Genomic DNA, 21717 nt, shown 5'->3' with positions numbered 1-21717 from the left:
TGCCCATGGGCAACACAGCACACCACCAGGTCCGTCTCTACAGGCGGGGTACAGGCTGCCCTAAATAAACTGCATCCCCCCCCACGTACATGAGACCAGTGGCCTTTTTAATATCTTCCTCTTCATTTTCTTTTCCTTTCCACTCCTCTCTGCGCCAGCCCCCGTGTTTACAGCTCACTACACCACAAATCCTTATTTCATGTCACCCACTGGCCCAAGCTGTCCCCACTCACTGCTTCTCCCAGACAAGTTAATAAGATGGAAGGCTCCCTGGAGGCCTGGAGCCAGCGAACATTATCACTTGGAAGCAAGGCAGAAATACTGACACATCGGAAATGACTTCAAGCCTATTAATTACCCTTTCTTCTCTGGCAGATCTTTGAGAGAGAGCTTGACAAATTGAAAGGCAGGAGAGATCATCCTTCCCTGCCCAAGAAGAGCCCCCACACACATCAACAAAGGCAAAACACGCACTCCCTCAGCCCCCCTGCTTTGGTTTGGTATCAATTAATTCCTCACAAATTAGCTGGAGCAGAGGCTGCCTGTTACTGATGGATCTGCCCTTTCTCTTTGCCTTCCCATCTCCTAGGGGCCAGAGGAAGTGGGATGCTGTGTGCCCCACGGAGACTGGAAGAGGCTCAGATGGGGATGGTGATGGCTGGGGACTGCTCTCCCATCATCTGGGACATGGAAAACCAGCTGCTGCACAGGGAAAAGGGTCTTAGTTTGGAGCTTCCTATCACTGAGTGTTACAATCTCCATCAATATGATCAAACCTGGTACCCCAGATAAACCCACAGAACTTAAAACCTCAGTGAATCCCCCTCAGCCCATTCTTCCCTTCCCTCAAAATGCATTTTAAAATCCTCGCTGGCATAATTGATCCTAATTATTATAGCATTAGATATTAAATGCGTTCCTACACACAACATGGCTTCAACTGTGGGCTTTCAGCAGTCTATTGTATAAAGAAATGACTGGATTTCTTATTCAAGAGCTTCAGATTTGACAGTATTAATTTTGATGCAAAGTAGCCACACAAGTCTAAATAAAGTCACTACATTCCTCTATGGCTTTATTTTTTAAGGTGATTTCTGGCTTAAAAAAAACCCCTACAAAATAACTTGAACAAAAAAAATCCTCAAGCTCTTACCTAGGAAACTATCATTAAATCATTTGTTCTTTTTTTATTGTTATCATTGTAATTAAAGAGAATCATATTTCAAAAAATCTATCTTCAACAGCACTTATCAAAACCCATCCCTGCAGCCTATCAATTAGTATTACAATAACCCTGCTCCCTTGTTGCCTTTGCTATTAGCATTTTGATTGAATGTCTGTTGAAAAGTGACTGGTAACAGAAGATTGTGTTCAGAAAGTAATGTTTCTTTATTCGCTCTCATTGAAGCTTGTCTAGTTGTCTCCAGTTCCCACTCAAAAGAGACAAGACAGTTCCAAAAGCAGTAATTTTGATGCAGGGTTATTTTTTCCCTCCTCGGCGAGGTGAGATAGATTGGGTTAGGCTGGACACAAATGCTCTTAAATCACTTGACAGCAGAGTTGGGGGCTGCTGTCGGCTCTGACCAAACACACTCCAACACGCGCAAACTACTGGAGAGGCGTCGCGGCAACAAGAGCCGAGAAAACACACAGCAAAGGGCTTTGCAAAGGACCCAGTAATAATCATGGTTAATAACACCTGAACTGCTCAGGGAAGTTTTCGGCCACGTTTATTACTAATAGTATTGGATGCAAAAGGCAACAATTTATCAGATAACCCTTTGCACTGGGGGCACGCAGCGCTGCAACTCCGCGAGTTGAGTTTGCCAGCCCTAATAAAGCCTTTAACGAAGGACAGATCTGTAACGAACGTCATTACGGAGGGGAAATGGATGCATTCGGCAAGTACCGTGAATTATAAAGACAAGAGTTCATTACATCTACTATATTAAACTAAAAATGACCTGCCATGTCAGACAGTTCTATTTACTGATATTCCCACTGCTGATGCCTTCCCCTGATAAATCACATTCAGCCGGCACAATCAACAGTTATCCCAAAGCATTTCAATTACTAGGATGCGCTGGAAACTCGCAGGCAACATTGGGTCACCCTATAAAAACACCACGATCCCCAGGTTTGCTTTTATGGCTCTGAGGGGAAAACAAACTGACCCCACCACTGAGCCAACTCCTGCCTCTCCCCTGATGCGGGGCACTTATGGTGGCAATAATTAGACTAAAATCAATTAGACTAATAGTAATTAAGCAGAAGGAAAGAGAGGGAAACGTTCAACAACCACTGACATTGCTGGGATGGGGCTGGTACCAACCCCTGCTAAAGTATCAGCCTTCACCACACTACAAAGGATGCACCATGGTGATGGAGGTCGCTGCTGTGGGGCTGCCGTGGCAAGGGGAGTTCAAGAGCAACAGCTGGGTGAGAAGACCCCAGCTGGTTCCACTGTGCTTCCTCCCCTTCCTCAGCCTCCTCCATCCCACCTGCAACCCAGGCCCTGTGCTCCTCATGCTGCTCAGGAAGGTTTCCCAAAGCCCCTCTCCTCAGCATTCCCATTTCCACTGACAGCCAGCCGGGAGCGTGCAACGGTGCCAGGCAGCAACCCCAGTTAAAAACGCTCTTATTGGAGGTTTAAGGTGAAGGAGAAGGGCACAGAAAATCACCATAAAGGAAATGCTGTGTAAGGCACGGCCTTTTACACATCAAATGAAAAGGTACAAACGCAGAAACAAACGGAGCCCAGGAGAGGAGGGCGGGAGAACGGAGCACGTTCCAGGTTTTCCTGGCGAGCCTCAAAGGCTGCAAAGAACAGGAGCAGCAACACTCTCCCTGTCACCTGAAAACAGGAACAAAATGCCAGGTACATTTAGACGTGAGCATGTACACACACACACACACACACACGCATCCGTCCGCAAACACGTGCCTGTTTATATGCCTTTTCATATAGATAGAGCTATAAATACAGATACACATTTTTCATACCATTAGCCATGGCTGTTGGGTGCTTTTATCAAAGTCATCTGACCTGGAAAGCATCTGTTGTTAATACCACTGTTTTATTATTTATCAAACCCATTTCTTCACAGAATGACTAATTCCATACCCACAGCTGCTCCCCTCTCCCTCCGCAGCTGCTCCTTCCCCAGCAGACAGGCAGGTTATCAGCCCACCTCCAGCTCCCACCACCCTCGGGCTGCTTCTGAACCCCCTCACAACCCCAGCACCCGGGCTCCTGCCCTGTGAGGGACAAAGGGATATCAAGGAGAATCCCTGTGCAGAGGGGAACAGGCTCCTGATTTGCAGCAGAACAAGTCCCACACTTAAGGAATCTGATTTCCTGTTTTGTTCTCCTGCAATTACATCCACAGACTGTTGCAAAACAAATGTTTTTACTGCTTTATTGGTTTGCTTTGTGGGTGAAGAGGAAGAGAGCTGCTAGAACAGGCTCTCACCATCTTCTTGGTGGGTGTCTGCTCAATGTCCGGCCCCAGCCCATGCCCAAGGGACCTCCCTGGGGTGAGGAGCCTGCACAGAGCTTAGGAGCTCGGGAAGGTACAAGCACCTTCTGCCAACAGCCGGGCTCCGCTGCAGGAGGGCAGCAAACCCTCTGCTTCTCTGATCCAGGGGGAAACAGGCCTGCAGGAACAGGGACTGCCAACAGCCAAACCCACCACTGATGGCTTGAAGTCATTTCAGCTCATCCGAACATCCTGCGAGCTGACGGGGGAATACTCACTGCTGCAATGATGCTCAAAGCGTATTCTCCTGCCAGGCTTCTCCCTATGGATCCTGCTCTAATTCTGAGCACACTGTTGGACACGTGTGTTCACGTGTGACTCGTGCTGCGGATGAAGAAGGATGGTTTCCATCACCAGAGCCTTGCTGGGACTGAAGTCAACCACACAACTCCCAGATGACTTATACTGGGGCTGGCGATGGCCCCACTTAGAGTGAGCATGGAGAGATGGTGCCACAGAGTCAGACTGAGACCCATGCTCAGTACCAAGACAGTTCTACCTACTGTAGTGACAGGACAAGGGGTAACAGGTTCAAACTTAAACAGGGGAAGTTTAGATTGGATATAAGGAGGAAATTCTTTCCTGTTAGGGTGGTGAGGCACTGGAATGGGTTGCCCAGGGAGGTTGTGAATGCTCCAACCCTGGCAGTGTTCAAGGCCAGGTTGGACAGAGCCTTGGGTGAGATGGTTTAGTGCGAGGTGTCCCTGCCCATGGCAGAGGGGGCTGGAACTTGATGATTTTAAGGTCCTTTCCAACTATTCTATGATTCTATGATTCTTCACCCTGCACCTTGATCTCCACCTTACCCTTACTGGCTTCACGGGGACAATGCAAAGCTTAATTCACCACACTCCTGTAAAAAGCTTTGAAATCCCTCAAGGCAGGGCTGTGCAGGGCTACTAGTGTTGTATCTGTCACTCCAAAGCAGAAAACTGAGGAAGTTGTTAGCATTGCTGGGTGTTTTAACATGGAGGACAACCTGTGAATGATTACAGCAGGTGAGGATGCTCCTTCTGGTCCAGAAAACACTCATTAAATTCAAGGAAATAAAACCCCAGCACCCAAACCCTCCGACCTGCACTTTTCTGAAAGAAGCCATTTTTCAACTTATTCTATTGGATCCAGCAAAAAAAAAAGCACCAGATGTTCTGACTTCAGCTTACACACACAAAACACCCAGAATAAGCAAAATCTCTCCTCACCAGCACGTATTAATCAACCTAATTAAAGAAATCCTCAGTCAAAACTCAGCGTTTTGGGAAAACCACTACTGAGCACAGGTAAGAAAGAGCAGAGCGATGCGAAACGGTGGTGACCCCATGTGAGCCTGCACACCCCGCACACAGTTTACACACCTACACTGGTGAGCTGAGCAGCTTCTCATTTGCCTTTGTGACCAGGTGAAACGTTGTGCCAGAGCTGTGGACTGCTCGCTGCAGGGTAGGGATGTCTCCAGTTACATCCCCATTGCCAAGCCATCCTTTGGCAGCAGGCACTCAGAGCTTCTGCCTTGCACAGAATGACCCTGGGCACAGAGTGGGGTTGTGGGGACAGGCACATGCTTGAGCACACCAGCCCAGTCAGCAAGGCAGGGGACTGCATTCATGTTCCCATGCAGATGCATCTTATAGCTTGGACCAGTATCCACCATCTGAGTTACCAACGAACAAATGCCCAAAACCCCAGATCACAGCCAGGGATGGTGAGGACAGCACAGACGAAGCAGAAGAGCCCACTCAAGGATAAAAGCCTTTGCTACCAGCCCTGTTTGAGTTTCTGCTGAATCTCAAGGTTTTTTGGGGACAGGGGATGTGGTATTGCTTGGAGCAAGCTGCTCTACCGGAAGGTGGCCCTGCCCATGGCAGGGGCTTGGAACTGGAGGAGCTTTAAGGTCCCTTCCAGCACAAACCAGGCTGGGATTCTAACCAGCAGATACAAAGCACAAAATAGAAGCTCCTCCCTGCCTAATGCACATCTGAGAGGACTGGCCCGGTCTGCTGCCACTGATCCACTGGGAACAGCAAACACACCAGGGAGTCGAAGCTGTGCACTGCATCTCCGTATCTTCACATCACATTTTTGGGTGCAGGGATGCTGCTAGTAGCTGCCTATTTTCTCAAGGTCACCACGCTGATTTTAATGCTGCTTGTTGCAGGAAGACTGCCTCTCTATGTAAATGTTGCATTTTGTTCTCCTCCTGTTTCTGGCCTTTCCTCAATTAACATTTTCAAACGGTCCCCCAAGACCTGAAGCTACCTGCTAATCACTTGCTCTCGCGGGCCGGGAAGCAAAGGGGTTTGGTTTCAGCAGCAGAGTAGATTCATAGGCAAGGACTTATTCAGGGCATTTAAGTTTCTTTCCATTCACAGATCATCAGGATTCCTGCTAATTTATCCACCACTCACACCGCCTGCTCAGCAGTGACAATAAAGACGGCAAACTGAAGTGCATTAAAATGACCTCTCCGTCTCCTCGGCGCAGCCCCAGCTGGGAAGATCACGTTGTGTGCTCTAACACAGCCCTCACCCTGGCACAGCTCTCCCGCAGCGGCCGTCTGCGAGCGGAACAGAGCCTGTACCATCAGCTGAAGAAAGTTCTTGAACATTTGCACAACTCTTGCTTTACATTTCCCCAAGAACCTTTCAGAGACGAGAGAGGCTTCACTGATTTACTCTGCAACACGACTGCAGCCCAATTGCATCACGTTACTGATGCTGTTCAGTACAAGAGAACAGGAAGATTTTTGTTTTCAAGACGGCAACAGCTCTACAGGAATGAAATACCCAGCTTTCTGCTCATGGTCCTGCCTACGTCTAGCCCTGGACACCACACGGACACCTCTGTGAGACCGTCTCCCATCTTCCTCTGTCTCTGCTTTCCCATCTGAGGCAAATAGGTGCCAGCCTCTGCCAAGATACAAACCCATTGTTTATTGCATCCCAGAAAGCTTAACTGATATCTGAAAAGCCATTTAGTATCTTCTATACAGGGGCCACAGAAAATGCCAGATTTCCTCCTGCTCCTCTTCCTGCCTGCAGGTTTCATGCTCTGGCTCTGACCCTCCCTTCCTGTGGCCACTTCCATCTCAGGAACGAGAGCAGGATCAGGATCCTGCCTCTGGGTTGTGCCTGACACCCACTCTGCAGAGCTAGCAGAGACCCAGCACTGCAGGAGAGGGTGCTGAGGGAGAGCACCCAGCCCCTTACTGCCAGTATTAGGCTTAATCAAATAGAGGCTGGATAAGGCCAAAAAGGTCTGGCTGCGTAGGGCTCGCCTCTTGGGGGAAACTAAGTAACTTGTTAACTATGAAGACGAGATACAAATGAGTTTTACAAACCTACTGTCCTTCCCAATATACTTTTAAGCTGATCTTTACTTGAAAGTCTGTGTAACTGGAGACTTCCAAACTAATGGCTGGGCTGCGCCTGCATCCTTTAATGGTCGGTGGGACCTTTTTTTTCCCCCTTATTATTATTAGTATTGCACTTGTTTGTTAAACAAGAGAATGAAAATGTCAAGTTCTCTCCTGAGTGCTGCTGCCAAGCTGAGCCTCTCCCTTCTTCAGAGCAAGACCTGCACACATCCATCCATTCCTCCGTGCGCCCCGGCCACTGCAGCTGCTCCCTCTTTCTCTTCCTCTGGATGCACTTTTCATTACTGGTATAAAATTAAGCAATAAGGTATGACAGGACAGAGCTGGGCAATTATTCCAAGCCTCAGGTGGCGTTATCCAGCATGAGGCTGGGGGCAGGATGACTGTAACCACCCGAGACGGTCAATAATCGCCTTGAAAAGCGTGGCCGGGAGCCTCATTTGCTATTCTGAAACGGAGTCTACTGGGATGCAGGGCTCATATTGGCTTGAATGCATTTAGTTTTACACTCCGTGTAAGGTGCCCCGATGCAGCAGCAATAGGCGCTGGCCAGGAAATTAAAAGGCAAGGGAGATGGATCCGAGAACTGGCAGCTTCTCCTTTCTGTTTGGTGTTTATTAACACCAAAGCAGGGAGCAGCACCAAGCCCATCAAGCTGGGGGCCACTGGCATGGCCCTGCGTGAATACCACCAACCCAGGAGGGGCAGTCAGCCTGAAAGGGGGTAACACTCATAGACACTCCTTACCACCTGATACAAAGGTTATGGGGAGAACAGAATGGATGCCAGTAAGAAAACTGGTGGGTGGTGGCCACTCAGCCCCGTGAGTGGGGCTGAAACCATGAGCCCTTTCCCTATGCTCCATCTCAACACCGTCAGCCATCCCCGCTCCCACCCTGGACCCAGCCGGGAAGGAGGCGAGCTCACGACATGAAGCAGGGATGTGGATATCGCTCGTCAGCGTTAATGCGCTTTAGGACATGAATATTTATAAGGGAGGGTGCAATATTAAAACCACGCACATCTCAAGTGTCATAGCTGCAATCCAAACAGACAGGTCTGAGTGACGGCGTTCGTGCCCAGCCATCACCACGCCGGTGACTCTTCACAGCCCTCATGTGAAGTCTGAAGCAAGTATTTGCTTAAAAATCACCCTACCCCCCTGTCTGCAGCTCCCCCTCCCTCTGAGCCACGGAGCCTTTGGCAGCAGATGAACACGCAGCATCTCTGTGCAGCAAGGGTTAAACCTCTCCCTGTTGCAATCCTCAGGTCCCCGGGATGAATTTCAGCTTCCCGCAAAACAACTGCACTCTCTGGAGTCCCATTTATGAAGTGGTACAACTGACAAGGAAATAAAAGCCCGTCTCATCCAGGGAAGCAATAACAATAATACTGCCTCCATTTATACCTGAGGTTACACTTTTCATCCAAAGCCCTCAAAACACTTTATACTCTGGAAAAAAAAACAACCATCACCACTGTGTTTGTGGATGCTCCTCCAAAACCCTGTGGTCAAACCTGGCCAAACAGCAGCTCTGCCTTCAGCTCCATCCTTCTCAAAGCAGAACTATGCGAGCAGACCAAGAGATGATGCTCGGTGCTATCGCCAGGCTGCTGCCAAGAAAAACTACGCTGAGAATGACCAAATTAGGCAATTATTTCTATATATTTTAACTACTCTTTACTCCAAAGTGCCTGGGGAGGTATCTGCACAGGCACACGACCTTGCCTTGCTGGAGGGAGATGGCGATAAACAAATAATTGCAGCATCTCTTAATTATATTTATATCTCATCTATAAAAATGTCAATTATAACTTCAGAGGTCAACTCCAAACCCGAGGTTTTGGCAGCCACACAGGATGCAAAAGGCTATTTCTCTCCTATGAAAAGCATCATCCTTTGCCGAGGCACAGACAATATCTCACTAACAGCATCACTCCTGTCTCTTCCAATAAATACAACCATTATACCAACCGCTTCCACCTGGACAATTACTTCCCTGCACTAAAATCTGCAGATGGGGATCGTGCAAACACGAAGCACGACCCTCACGTTCCTCCTTGAGAGCGGAGGCACGGGAAGGACGCAGCAGATGCTGTGCTCCCGTGCCCAGTGGTACGAGGTGAACACATCTTTTGGTCGGAATTCGGTGGGTTTAGATCAAACCACATCTCCAGAGCTCCCACATCTCCAGGAGAAGGTTGCTGCAATGCTTCATGAAGGTACCAGGAGTCTCCCTGTACAAGGCCAAGCCATTTTAAAGCTCTGTCACAATCACTGCCTGTCTTCGGGAGATGTTTTAACCCCTATCACGTAGGATATTGTTAGTGTCACACAGATAGCTTGCATTTCTTCAACTTTGTTTAGTCCTAAGATTCAAGAAGTCCAAATCACATGTTGTCACTTCCCTCCTCTCTCCCCTGCCATTCCCAACCGTGAGAGCGAGTTAATTGATATGAAAATAACTCCGGGGGCTGTATGGCCTTGAAAAACATAGAGTATTACATTCAGTACCGGCAATTACAGCCTAGGGGATTCAATCACTCAAAAGCTTTGTCTTTTTGCAAGTTCAAGACGTGGGACTGTCATAAAAGGAGAGCTTCTGGAGTAGCAACAAGTACATGCTGGTAGAGAGCATCAAAAGCTGTGCTCAAGAGCATCCCATTATGCTAACTGAACAATATACCACGTTCTCTTGACTCATCTCTACCGTGGTGCTCAACAACTGCAGAGAGAAAGGGGAGGAAAGGGAGTTGCAAAGATTGATCAGGAGACACTCCACTGCAAGAGCAAAGCTTGGGAAGGGTTGAGCCCGCTCCTGCACCCCTCGGCTCAGACACTTCCATCCGACCCTTCCCTCCACATATGGCTGGATGCAGCAGCCGAGGCTCCTGTCTGGGATCACCCAGCAAAACACAAGGACAATGTGGCCACGCTGCCCCGCTGGTGGCTGTGCTTGGCACTGAATTGCTGTGCTTTCTGGAGCTGCTTTCCATAATGAAGTCAGAAGGACACCATCATCTTGCCAGGCTCCCTGCAACCCCAAAGATCAATAACTAATGCTGAACTCCAGATTTTATCTACACTTTGCAAGGGTAACTAAATCACCACCCTCTTTCTTTCTTCGTTCCAATTACTAAATCCTTTCAGGACTGACCCAGTAATTTCCAGCTTATGAAACTTTAGGCAGTGAAGGATGTGATGAAAGTGATCTTCCAGAGTGTTTGGAGAACTTTTGCATGCGGTTTTGCTTCCTGTATAGAAGTGCAGAAGTACAGCAGAGGCTACAGAAACAGAGCAGCACCAACACTTCGTTTCTAAGAAGAAATGGCATTTTAATTAAACTAACCCAGAGACATGTGCCTTGTAAGCGCTACTTCACTGCATTCCACTATTGCAACTAAGCAGCCAAGCTAGAAGGAGAATCCTACTGAGAAGACGCTGCATCCCATCGAAGCGAGGGATTGTTTTACCTATAACACTCCCCAGATTAACCGCTCCTTATTACTATCAAATACAGATTTTAATAATGTTACAGACAGGCATGAACTACAATAGCAGTTTGCCCTGAGTCTTATTTTCCTTAGAGAACACCCACAAATAGCTGGACATTAAGAAAGGCACCAGCGGAGGCAACATCACGATGAGCCTGATGACAGTTTTAATGTTACTGAGGTTACACGCTCCATTGGCAAGGCTCTGAGGTTTATTTTGGGTGGGGTTTCCAAGCAATGATGAGTAGTTTCGAAACCCCTCTTACTACATCTGGTGACATCTGTGTGTTTGCACCTACTAACTGGTGTCGGGCCAGTGCCGTGCGTGCAGCCGGGTTACACGCTACCAGAACATGCACACATGAGTAACACACGTGTGCCAGAATTATGCCAACAGATCTCCCCAGTCTGCTTCCAGGGAATTCATCTCCCCTTGGAGCAGTAGGGAGGGGAACATCAATGCTTTTCCCTTCCCTTGCCCACGCTGATTATTCCAAGCATGGCCTACCTACAGTAAACCACGATGGGTATTTTATCTGCCGGTCCTCTTCACCTTGGCTAAGGTGAAGATACAGACTGCAACCCGCAAGTGGATTTCAGAACTGCCATTAGCACTGCTGCTGCACGCGGCTGCATTTTAAACATGCTTTCCTACACAATCAGAACGGCACCATTTGTAAAATCTGGGCTGATTTTATCAGCCACTGGTGCAGCAGGACTTGCTCCATCACAAGAGCCCACTAGCCAGTGGATTAGCCTGATTAGCCCCAGCTACTGTGCAGAGAAGGAAAAATGGCACTCAGGACCGGCTAAATTCAAGTGTGAAAATGAAGATGACTTTTTACTCTGCCTTTTGCACTTGTTTCTTCCTTCCACCTGGACTTGCAAGGGTAAAGACCTGGGGAGGGGGCTCCAGGCACCCTTGGACCACATGCGCAGGGATAGAGCTGGGTTCAGAGCCTGACTCTGATGGAGCACACTGGAGGTACGGGCAGCATCACCTCTACTCAACAGTATTTGGAGTCTGCTTTTGATTCTCTTGGACTCTTAGTTCCTCCCCCCTTATATGTCACGTAAAGAGATTACGCAAGAATGCTAATACAAAGGGCAATGTTGTGGCTTGCATGTAAACCAGCCTATTAAAATAAAACAATGAAATAAAGTCATAGAATTCCTGGGATAAAAAGGAAGACCTGTTGCCTCTTGTCTCCAACAGACACTGTGGGGAAAAAGCCCTTTTGTGGAGAACATAGAAGGTTCCATGGCAGCTGAAGTGCCCCCACATCTGCAGCCCTCAACTTCAGGAGTTATGGACCATTTCTCCAGACAAGACAGTGCAAAGATGCTCTGGGAAGAGGCATCCATCCTGTGGGGCTGCTCGCTCAGGTTCACAGCTGAGAGCAGGGCTCCCTGCGTCACCCCAGGCTCCCCCCCCCGAGCACAGAAGAGCTGAAGCAGAGCTGTTAGAGCAGAGCTCAGCACTAGCAGAGCAAAAACACAGACGCTTCCTGGTGCCCTGCGCCTTGCAAAGTGCTTACAGCAGCACAGTGCCACCGGCGGGGACAAAGCAGGGATCACCTTGAGGTACACGGGGAGGGGACGAGCATCTTGCCTGCAGGAAGCAAAGGAAGGACTAATGCACGTTGCTCTGTTACTGTCCCTGCAATGAAACCCAGGCAAGCACTACTGGTGGCTACCAGTGAGTCTGGTGGGGAGGAGCAGAGCTCGCTGTGGGCACAGCCAAGAGCCCCAGTGAGAACTAACTCCATGATTTGGGACATTTCAGCAAATGGAGACTTTCTGTCTCTGGAGCAGAGCCCTTATCTGGAGACGAGGGAGCTGCTGCGGCCATCCAGCCCTGCTGATGGGCTACAGGACAGGCTGATGTCCTCCAGGACAAGCCAGCCCTGTGGAGCCCCTGATGCCCTTAGAGAGGGATAGCAAAGACCTGCTCTGTGGGGTGACAGGAGCAGAGACAAGGTTGGGGACTTGGAAAACAGGCTGCAAAAGCCTCATGGAGATGAACACCAGGATGTTTCCAGCCTGATGCACACTGCATGAACTTGCCAGGTTAAGGAATGGTTTCAGAGGGGAAAACAAGGAATACAAACAGGAGCCTTGCTGGAACACATTCATCAGGGCCCAGTCTGCTGAGTACATGTGTTCCTGGGACCAGACCCCCCAGTACCAGAGCCCAGCTGCCCACAGATCACGTCAGAGCAAGGCCGAGGCCCTTGTGCCCTGCACAAAAGCACCACATAACACAGCTTTCAACGCAACAAACAACCCGCCAAGATCCTGAATGGAGAAGGGTATTTATGGCCCGTTTCAGGGTGGTTGCAAAGAGAAGGGTAGAAAATTCCTGGATATAAAAGGAAGTTGCCAGGGGTTGAACTCCACAAAGTACGTAAGGGTTTTGAACACTTGGCTCCTGTTACAAACTGATGGGCACTGCTGGGTCACTTGCCTTCTCTGAAGAGCTTGTCTTTCCAAGCAAGACTTTTGCAGGGTACTCCAATCCCTGACATCAGAGAGGGATCAGTGCCTGGGAAGGAAGTGCTGGAGGGGGGGAATGCTATCCTGGAGGTTCACCCGACTCCCCCAACCATCCACACAACCCAAGTTCCTTGTTAAGGCGAGCCTCAGAGCAGTGAATAATTCACACAGCACTGGGAGCTCAGCTCTTCTGACCCTGCCACAGAGATGAAGATGAGCTGGGCTGCTCCCCTCTCCCACTCCCCATGCTCCCATCGCTGCGGGGCCAGGCACAGGCTCCATAACGCCTCGGAGCAGCCTCTCTAAACAAACAGGCTGCACCCACCACAAGAGAGCAACCACATCTATCAAGAGAGCCCCTCAAAGAGGCCGGAGGGCAAACGACAAACCTCGGGGCTACACGTCCACGCTGTTGCACGGGGGCAGAAGCCACAAGCTGCGCTGGTTTCCTGCACTGCCTCCAAACACACACGTTAGAGCAGGGAGATTGGTGGCATAAAATCAATGTCGTTCAGAGGAAAGGGAAGAGGGGCTCTGAGCCCGTCCCCAGGGCAGTTCTGGTGCCCCTCTGAGAGCCCAGGTACATCTAACCCCATCCCAGACAAACAGAGCGGATGCTGAGCTGCTCTCTGCCTGCAGCGATAACATGAGCTGCTCGCTGAGAGACAGAGGAGCATCATTTATTTCTGCTGAAAGGAATGGCCATAACATTGAAAGTAATCCTCAGCTCATTTTCACTGAGCTGTACAAGCAGTGATGAAACCTTGTCTCTCTTGTGAAATACGGGGAGGGAAATTCCTCTTCTGCAGATCCTGCTTGTTCTGAGCTACCACTGCCAAGAGGACGAGCAGTCGTCAGCTGCAAACCTCCAGCAGAGGGGTTCAGCACCTTAATTTCCTGGTGGCCTTACGGCCAGCTTAACCTAATGACAGCCACCACGGTACAGAGCCCAGCAACTGTCCTCCCAAAGATAAGTCATTAGACTGACCAGAAAAATCAACTCTGAGAAGCAAATCCACACAACACACAGCATTATGTGCCAAACAACCCTTCCTCTGCAGCCCCTGCAGGACACAGGGGTCCAGCACCGCTGGACTGAGGCACCGGGTCATCACGCTGGCAGATTTGGGCTGTGCCCACATGCAGAGGCTGCCCACAGTGTGATGCCTGAGCTCCCACTCTCTTACCTCTATGCCTGTTGGTCGTCTTGTCAAACATAAGCATGGCGTCCTCTACCTGCAAGAGAGAAGGGAGATGTGTGCTTTAACACCTTCACAAAGACAGCAGGCAGACAGGAGGGGAGACAAGGGCAGCAGCAGCCTCAGCTCAGGTTCAAACGATGCATCCGATCTTGTGCTCAGTCAGCTCTTCCTTTTGGGATCTGCTGCTTTCCACCCCCATCCCAGCTGACACTTGATCCCAAAGCAGAAAAGCCAGCACTGAAAGTTCCGCTGCCCTAAAGAACCACATATCTAAGCAGCAATTCCTCCTCTTGACGGTCCCTGGCTATGCCTCACCCCAGCCTTTTTCCCTTTTGCAGGGAGATAAGGAAGGATCAAGAGAGGAACCATGGATGCAAATCAAGCCCATGTCTTCTCCAAATTAGAGCCACTGTCTTGGCTGAGAATTAGGAGGTTACGAGAAGTATGAGCAGGGTAAAACCTGGTCAGGCAAGAAAGGTATTCAGAGGCTTTCAAAAGGCCCTTTGAAAAGCCAGAGGAAAGAGGGGAGAGGGAGGAGGGAGAAGGTTTAATTCGCATCAGGCTTGGCATTTCCACTTCAGAAGAGAGATGACTGATGAAACGTATTGAAGTGCAACCAAATTGCTTTCAACTTTCATTACTATTTGCATGATTTATTCCACCTCCATTTAATCCGTGCAGCCACACCTAACATTTTACACTTATTTTAGAAGGATGTTGTACTGGAGTTTATTTGCCAGCATTATCACATGTTCAAACTGCTGCTCCGAGGCTGCAGGAGCTGGGGCAGGTCCCATCTAAAACGTCCTCATCTAAAACCTGTCTCTGTACTTAACCTTTTCAGAGTGGTTTGCAAAATGGGTTAGCAACAGTCTGAGATGGTGGGGAACAGCATGGCTCCTCGATACCCATCTTGAGCGAGACCTAAAGGTGCTGATGCACTGGAAAATCCAAAGCACATTAAGCACAGAGCTATTTGTCCTGCTGTCCTTCCTCACTCCAAGGAAGAAAACTCACAAGTATGAGCAATACCAGGAGGCAGATAAGGACACAGCTGCCCTTCACCCCGCACCACTGCTTATCTCTGCCCTCGGGGTTCTGTTTGCACAGCAATGTTTACTTTTCATCCTCACAGGTCTTGGCCTCCCTGCATCCCAAAACTACATGCTGTACCTCGTGCAGGTTCCTGCAGCATCGCTGCTTCCTCCGCTTCAGTCCACCCCAGCGTGCCAGCCACACCACTAAGTTCTAACACTCAGCTCTCCCAGTGTAACCTTTCTGCCTCACATCCCAAACCAGAGCCCGCACTGGTCCTGGACACACTGCAGCACAGATCCCCTGCCCAGGAGGTGATGCTGGCTGCAGGCTGGACCCACACTGAAAGGGCTGTCATGAAATGAGGCACGATGCTAACCTCGCTTTAGCATGGCCGTGTCTCAGCCCAAAGTCTCCTGGCAGCCAAGGCTGTGGGGTGCAACACCCTTGGGCTCAGCAGCACCACCATGGATCTGATCTGAACCTCTTGCGCAGCCTCATCCTGCTCCTCCAAGTGCTGCCATGGCGGAAGGGCAGGTCCTGGCACAAGACCAGCACTGGGAGGGATGAGGGGCCCTGGGTACAGTCCCTGGTCACAGCGGGGAGCTGCAGCTTTGTTCACCTCTCCCACCTCCACAACGTGACACGTCCTCTCACCCACCAGACACACGTCCTATGGGCAAACAACGTTCTGTGCCATGTGCACGAGAGCCCTGCTTGCTGGAATGATGATCTTGGCAGAGGGCTTTCTTATGCAAATAAACCCCTATTAGCAGTAACAAGGCAGCCTGCATGGGCTGATCCAGGAGGTTTCCATGCTCTGGCTGGGACCACAGGCACGCGGGTACCCTGGAGATGGGCATTTCATCCCCCAGACCTGCTTCTGGGATCAGAACCAGACACGCAGCTACCTTGGAAAGGGTCAGCCCCACCACCCGTTCAAACCTGAAAGCCTGCAAAGGGGAGAAGCGGCTCCGCAGCTGAGCTTCAGATGTGGACCAAGCCTATCTTTAAGAAAGAATAATCAGTGGGGTGTTCTTTAAGCCAGCTGGTGCCCTTTCAACAATGTCTAATTGGTTATCTTTTCTGTTTCCTAAGGTCAGAACATTTTATCTCCGTCTCTGCCCTTTCGGAGCCTACCCCACCCTGCGTTATTTTTTAGGGCAGGCATTGTAGCAGAAGAATAGCCTCTTGCCTCCACAGTCCGCGGACACAATGAGACTTCTTGAAACCTCCTGAATAGAGACAGTGCAACAGCAAAGGGAAAATTCTATTAAGGCTTTGCAAAATAAAACATCTGAGAGCGGCTTGGACAAGGGAGAGGGAAATCAATGCGAGGGGGCAGCGCGCACGGAGAACTTTTCCCCAGTCGCAAAAAGGTGGTGAGGGGATGGGAGGGAGGGGGCAGAAAGAGGCTTATTAATGCAGAAAGCCCATCAACGGCATGGAAATCTGGCAGAACAGCAAGAACTGAAACTGGGAGAATTTGAATATACAAAGGGCTGAATAGAATGAGAAACCCCCAGCGCCTCACACACACAGCCCGTTTCTCACGGGTCTCCGTGAATCAAACACAAGCGGCTTGTTCAAGTCTGCATCAAGGAGAACTAAGGGACGCAGCCAAGGTAACCGGCAGTAAACCCTGTAGTAAGCAAATTGAGCCCTGTTTCGGGGGAAGGAGGGGGACACAAACCAACCCGCAGATGAAACTCAAGTACACTGAGGAGCTGCGAGCGCCCAAACGTTAACCCTCCCCTCCAACCAGCGTTTGGATGCAAAGGGCCAGGTCTCAACTCAACACATTCAACCTGGATTACACAAAGAGAAGCTCTTCCTGGGTTAAAACAGGGCTGGGAGATGCAGTTGCCACCTCTGAGGCTTGGCTGGTCACCCACTAGCACTGACCCCAGCTACCAGCCACTGCAGTGGCTCCTGTGAGCGCGTTCTCTGGGCACGGTGAAGAACAGCACACCAAAGAGCTGGGGTCCATCCGCACAGACGCTGAGCCATCAGAAATGTACATCTTTTAGATGCAGCATGGCTCAATATGGAGGCTCAAAGGAGCTCATGAATCTGAGCTAGTCCTGGGCAGGAGAATGTGTTATACAATGAACAGTCTCAGCACATAAGGTAAATAAAATAAAGGCAATGAAGACTTGCCAGATAATACCAGTTACAAACAGATACTTAAGCCCAACAGACTCCTCTATCCCAGCATACCCTTTACATACATCCAATTTAGACCCAGTTTCTTACACAAAGCCTAACTAATGGGCTTTAGTTTATTTAACTTTTCTTTTTCAACCCACTTGGGTCTCTGAGCTAAGGAAGGGCTGCACCACTTCATTACTCACTGCCTGGAAGGAGGAACAGGGGAGAATAGGAGGAAAGAAAAAAACCTGGAGGAGCCAAAGGCTTTAATAATCCTAACAGTTCCCAGGGTTATTTAAAATATGCCCAGCCAGTTCACAAAAGGCTCCACAGAGATAAATGTATTTGATTTTCTTCCACTTTAATGGAGGTGTGCATTTAAAGCAACAAAACCAGGGTGACCTAAATAAAATGACCATTAATTGTACCCAGAAAGGCTCTGAATTTAATGCAACTGATCTGGCGCGGCACAAGAACACACAATATTCTCCATTCATTCCTCCCACTTCCCTCTTCAGGGTTTTCAGCTCCTCTTTTCCACAGGGCAGCCCGGAGCCATCAGCGAGGATCAAACCTGCTCGCACTGTAATGACCAGGCTGAGTGCCCTGTGAGGACCAGCAGGGACTCACAGGGCCTCTGGAGGACAGACACAGAGCAAGGGCAGATTCCAGACCGCTGGAATGGCTAAACCACGATGTTTCCTGGTTGTATTTCTACAGCCATGTGATGGAGCAGCAAACCCAAGAGGTGCCCCATGTACATGCAGCTTGTAAAGGCAATGGTCATTTACAAGGTGCTGCACGCCCTAGGAGCAACAACAGCCACCACTTCACACCTCCAAGCTCTTGTTTTGGTATTTGAACCAGGTTTACTCACTGAGTAAACCCTCCACAGGGAAGCCACTGTAACTACACCGGCTTTCTGCATGCCTCACACTCTGCACCCAGCTCAGGAAAGACCTTCCTGACCCAAACCCTGAGTTTCTGACACATCCAGGGCAGGTTGAGAGACTCCTGCGTTTGCTCAGGTGTCCCCTCAACGCTCCCAAGCAGGTTTGGTGCTACCGCTCTCCATCCCTTCAACACGAAGAAGAATTAGGGCAGACAAATGAAGGAACACGCTGCTGTCAAACACTGTGGCAACTCGGATTGGGCCCCAGGAGAACAGAAAGCCCCCAAGGACGACACTGAGCTGCACACAGCTGGGCTGCTCCCATCCCCTCTGATCCCTGGCTTGTGAACTTTACAGGTCTATCCCTTCTGCTCTCCCAGGAAAAGAGTGCTGGATAGCCTGGTCTAACTCCTCAAATCCTTTATACACACGGCACAACCCCTCCACTGTTTTGCTTTCTGAAGCTGAAAACCTCTGAGCTGTTTGTCAGCAACCTCTCAGGTGCTGTTACTCGAAACGCACGTGTTAAATCCAAGCACCAGCAACGTGCTCCTGCGGATTTACAGCCTCCCCTCCACAGGAATTAAGACAAATGCACACCCTGCACCAGCCAGGCAAGAGAAGATGGTTCCAGCAAGCTTCTGGGTGTCATCACAGGGGAATCAAACAAAGCAACAAACGCTTTAACCTTTCCCCCTCCTCTCTGTCAAGCTGCTATTCCCATCACGGCTCCTCATCTGAAGGCACCCACAGCATCCTCATCACCATCCATTGCCCTTCATCCCACACACAGCACGGTCCCTCGCGGAGCATTCCCAGTGTTCCACAGTGACAACTTACCAACCGAGGCCCGACATATTATGCACCATGACAATAATCAATGCCATACTGTGCAAGAACAAATTCCAGTGCTAGCAATATTTTCCCCCCAGCAGTCGAGGCTTTAAAAAGTCTTCTTCAGCAATTATAGCTAATAAACCCACAATTTTATTCAACACACACATATCATTGTGACTAATTTTGCTCCATCAGGGCTGAAATTAAGACCGTCATTCAATCACGTTAATCTCAGGGCTTGCTCACCAGCCGTGACATGGCAAAGAGCATCCCAACTGCTTGCCAAAGTGCACAGTGGCTACTCCTGGACTTCCAAATGCTCCCGCAAAACAACCAACACGTTACCCAATGCTTACTCTACCAAGGGGGGTGTAAGAATGACTAATGGTGTCCAGAAAAACAGCTTCCCACAGCAGGGCAAATTAAAGATGACTCCACAGATGTTTCTCATCAATTCCTTCTCCATCACCAATAACACAAAGCATTGATGATAGCAAGGCTGTTTGCCATACTCAAGCTATAGAATATGTAAGGGTTCTTGGAATTTTCCTTTAACCTGCTGCCTTGGCTGAGAACTTCCCTTGTCCCCATCAGATTTCCAGCACGCACCCGGTACACGTGGTCACTGGTAACTGCATCTGGGCACAGATCCCCAAAAGACGGGCTAAGAACAATGTGCTAAATGGTGCGGACCCCACTCTCTTGGGGACACGTCTCTGTGGCACTGCTGCTCCTCCCTTGCCTCTCCAGTGTCTCAGCTCCCACCAAACCAGCATTTGGTTAAAAACTGTATTTATGAATCAGAGCAGCACCTCCGTCTCTGCTGTAATAAAACTCCAACCTCCAATGCTGCCAGAAAACGGTGCCACAGGCATTTCTGCACTGATCAAAGCTGGTCCATGCTACAGCACGAGACAGGGCAGGACTGGGAACGTACAAATACGTGTCAACAGCCAGAAACCCTCCAGCGTGGGTTACAAGGCGAGAGGAAGAGCAGATTCCGACCTCGCTCATCTGAAGCCAGCGTTGAATCCCGGTGCTGCCGCTGCCGCCCTTTGCTGGAGAGGCAAGAACAGAATCTAGCTCAAACCATCTGCTGGAGAGCCTCCAAACCCTGCTACAAGCATTTCATTCACCCTGCCTCAAGACAGCTTTGGGCTTCACCCGTCTCACAGGCAAGGAAGCGGGAGGGACCAGCTACCAGCACTGCAAGTGACCCGTATGCGGCTCCAGCCGCGATCCTGGAAACCTTTGCCTTTGGTTCCCTGCCAGCATCAGGAGATCTCCCTCCCGCAGGCATCCTTGTCTAGCTATTTATTCGACACATCCACATATTGTGCACTATTTCCTGCAAATTTCCCCCAAAACGCAGTAACTTTTGGCAAGTGTTTTCTTGTGAGATCCACGAATGAATGAAGAACCTGAGCTCCAGCCGTCCTGCTCCAGCCCTGTCCCTTCACCAGCTGCCTGCGGGATCAAACCATGAGGCAAAGACACAAACTGCACTTATTAAATGCATCACAATGATTTTAACACAGTCTTTTGGTGCCCACACAGGAGCTCATCAAGGTTTATGTGTTTAAGCTGCCACTGAAGCACAGGAGAACTTTGGCTCTTCTGAAGGCAAATGCTGAGACCTCCACATAACCACATCACTCAAACCAAAGCTGAAATACATCAAATATCATGAGAGCCACAGCACAAGCACAGGAGCTGACAGCACCGAGGTTCAGCTCAGCTCCATCACTCCATCAGCTGCTCTTGGGATGAGTCTTCCCACCCCATTCCATACCCCAAGAGCTGCTGGAGGGCAGGGCTGGACCAGGGGAGCTCTGGAGGAACACTGCTCCTTCAGCACTTCAGCCAGGCAGGTGCGAGGCGCTCTGTGATTCCATTGTCACGGAACATTAGCTGCCGTCAGCAGGAATAATGCTTCCTCCCCTCACAGCCCTCCTCTGCGTATTAGCACCGGGAAGCTGCAATCTGTGTGCTTTGCCAAACACCACTTGAGAGGTGCTGCCCATCAGCTACAGAGTTTGGAATCCATGGGGCTGTTAAAACACCGGCCAGAGGACAGGAACATACATAGGTGCATCCCACCACCCCGCTGCGATGCTCCGTATGGACACAGGCAGAGGATGGCTGCCTCCAGACCCTCCCACAGGGTCTGGGTAGCATCCAGCCTCCTCCAGGGCTCCACATGGGAGCTGGACCCAGCAACACCCACAACAAATAGGGCCACAAGCTCTCTCAGAGGAGAAGGAGCTTCAAGTATCTGTGGAGCACTTGCAGGTCCTCAGGTGAAGTGTGCTGCACACGGGGTGAAGTCTGCTCCTTCCAAACCCGGTGCTTTCCCTGTTGAGGCAACACTAAAACACGAGCAGCTGGTTGGTTTACTGCAAGTGTACATGCCAGAGAATGAGATGCAGAGAGACCATTAAAAGCCACATGCCAGAAAGAGCATCAGCAACCGTCTCTCTGAACACCAAAGTACAACGTGTCTCCGAGTCACATAGTGACCATTTCGGGACCACCACCTAAGAAGTGGGAACTACTACGAACTATTTGCTATTTATGTTACTATTTATGATTTACTTTGAGAAAACCATGCTCTGATTAAGTATGACTCAATGTCAAGCACAATTAAATCCTTCTAGGATGCAGTTCCTGAAGACATCAATGGCATTTACTCGTTTT

The 21717-nt window shown here is 49.8% G+C and overlaps 1 protein-coding gene across 31 annotated transcripts in view; it reads right to left on the bottom strand.

The window, feature by feature from the left end:
• The window catches only part of MSI2 (musashi RNA binding protein 2), a 212767-nt gene that overhangs the window by 71160 nt on the left and 119890 nt on the right, over positions 1-21717 (bottom strand). For all 31 annotated transcript variants that reach the window (XR_009746341.1, XR_009746343.1, XR_009746346.1 and 28 more), the window contains one exon: positions 14091-14139. Coding sequence is in view for 24 of the 31 variants with exons in the window: in XM_061469943.1 (XP_061325927.1) it covers positions 14091-14139 (49 nt within the window). In the remaining 7 variants the exon portion in view is untranslated. The remainder of the gene's footprint in view (positions 1-14090; positions 14140-21717) is intronic.

This window comes from Pezoporus flaviventris, unplaced genomic scaffold (assembly GCF_033815535.1).
Source record: "Pezoporus flaviventris isolate CSIRO_AGI_PZ_B2104156 unplaced genomic scaffold, CSIRO_AGI_Pfla_v1 ptg000063l, whole genome shotgun sequence".
Lineage (NCBI taxonomy): Eukaryota > Metazoa > Chordata > Aves > Psittaciformes > Psittacidae > Pezoporus > Pezoporus flaviventris.
The sequence above is the reverse complement of the archived record's forward strand: the minus strand, read 5'-3'. Positions and strand labels throughout refer to the sequence as shown.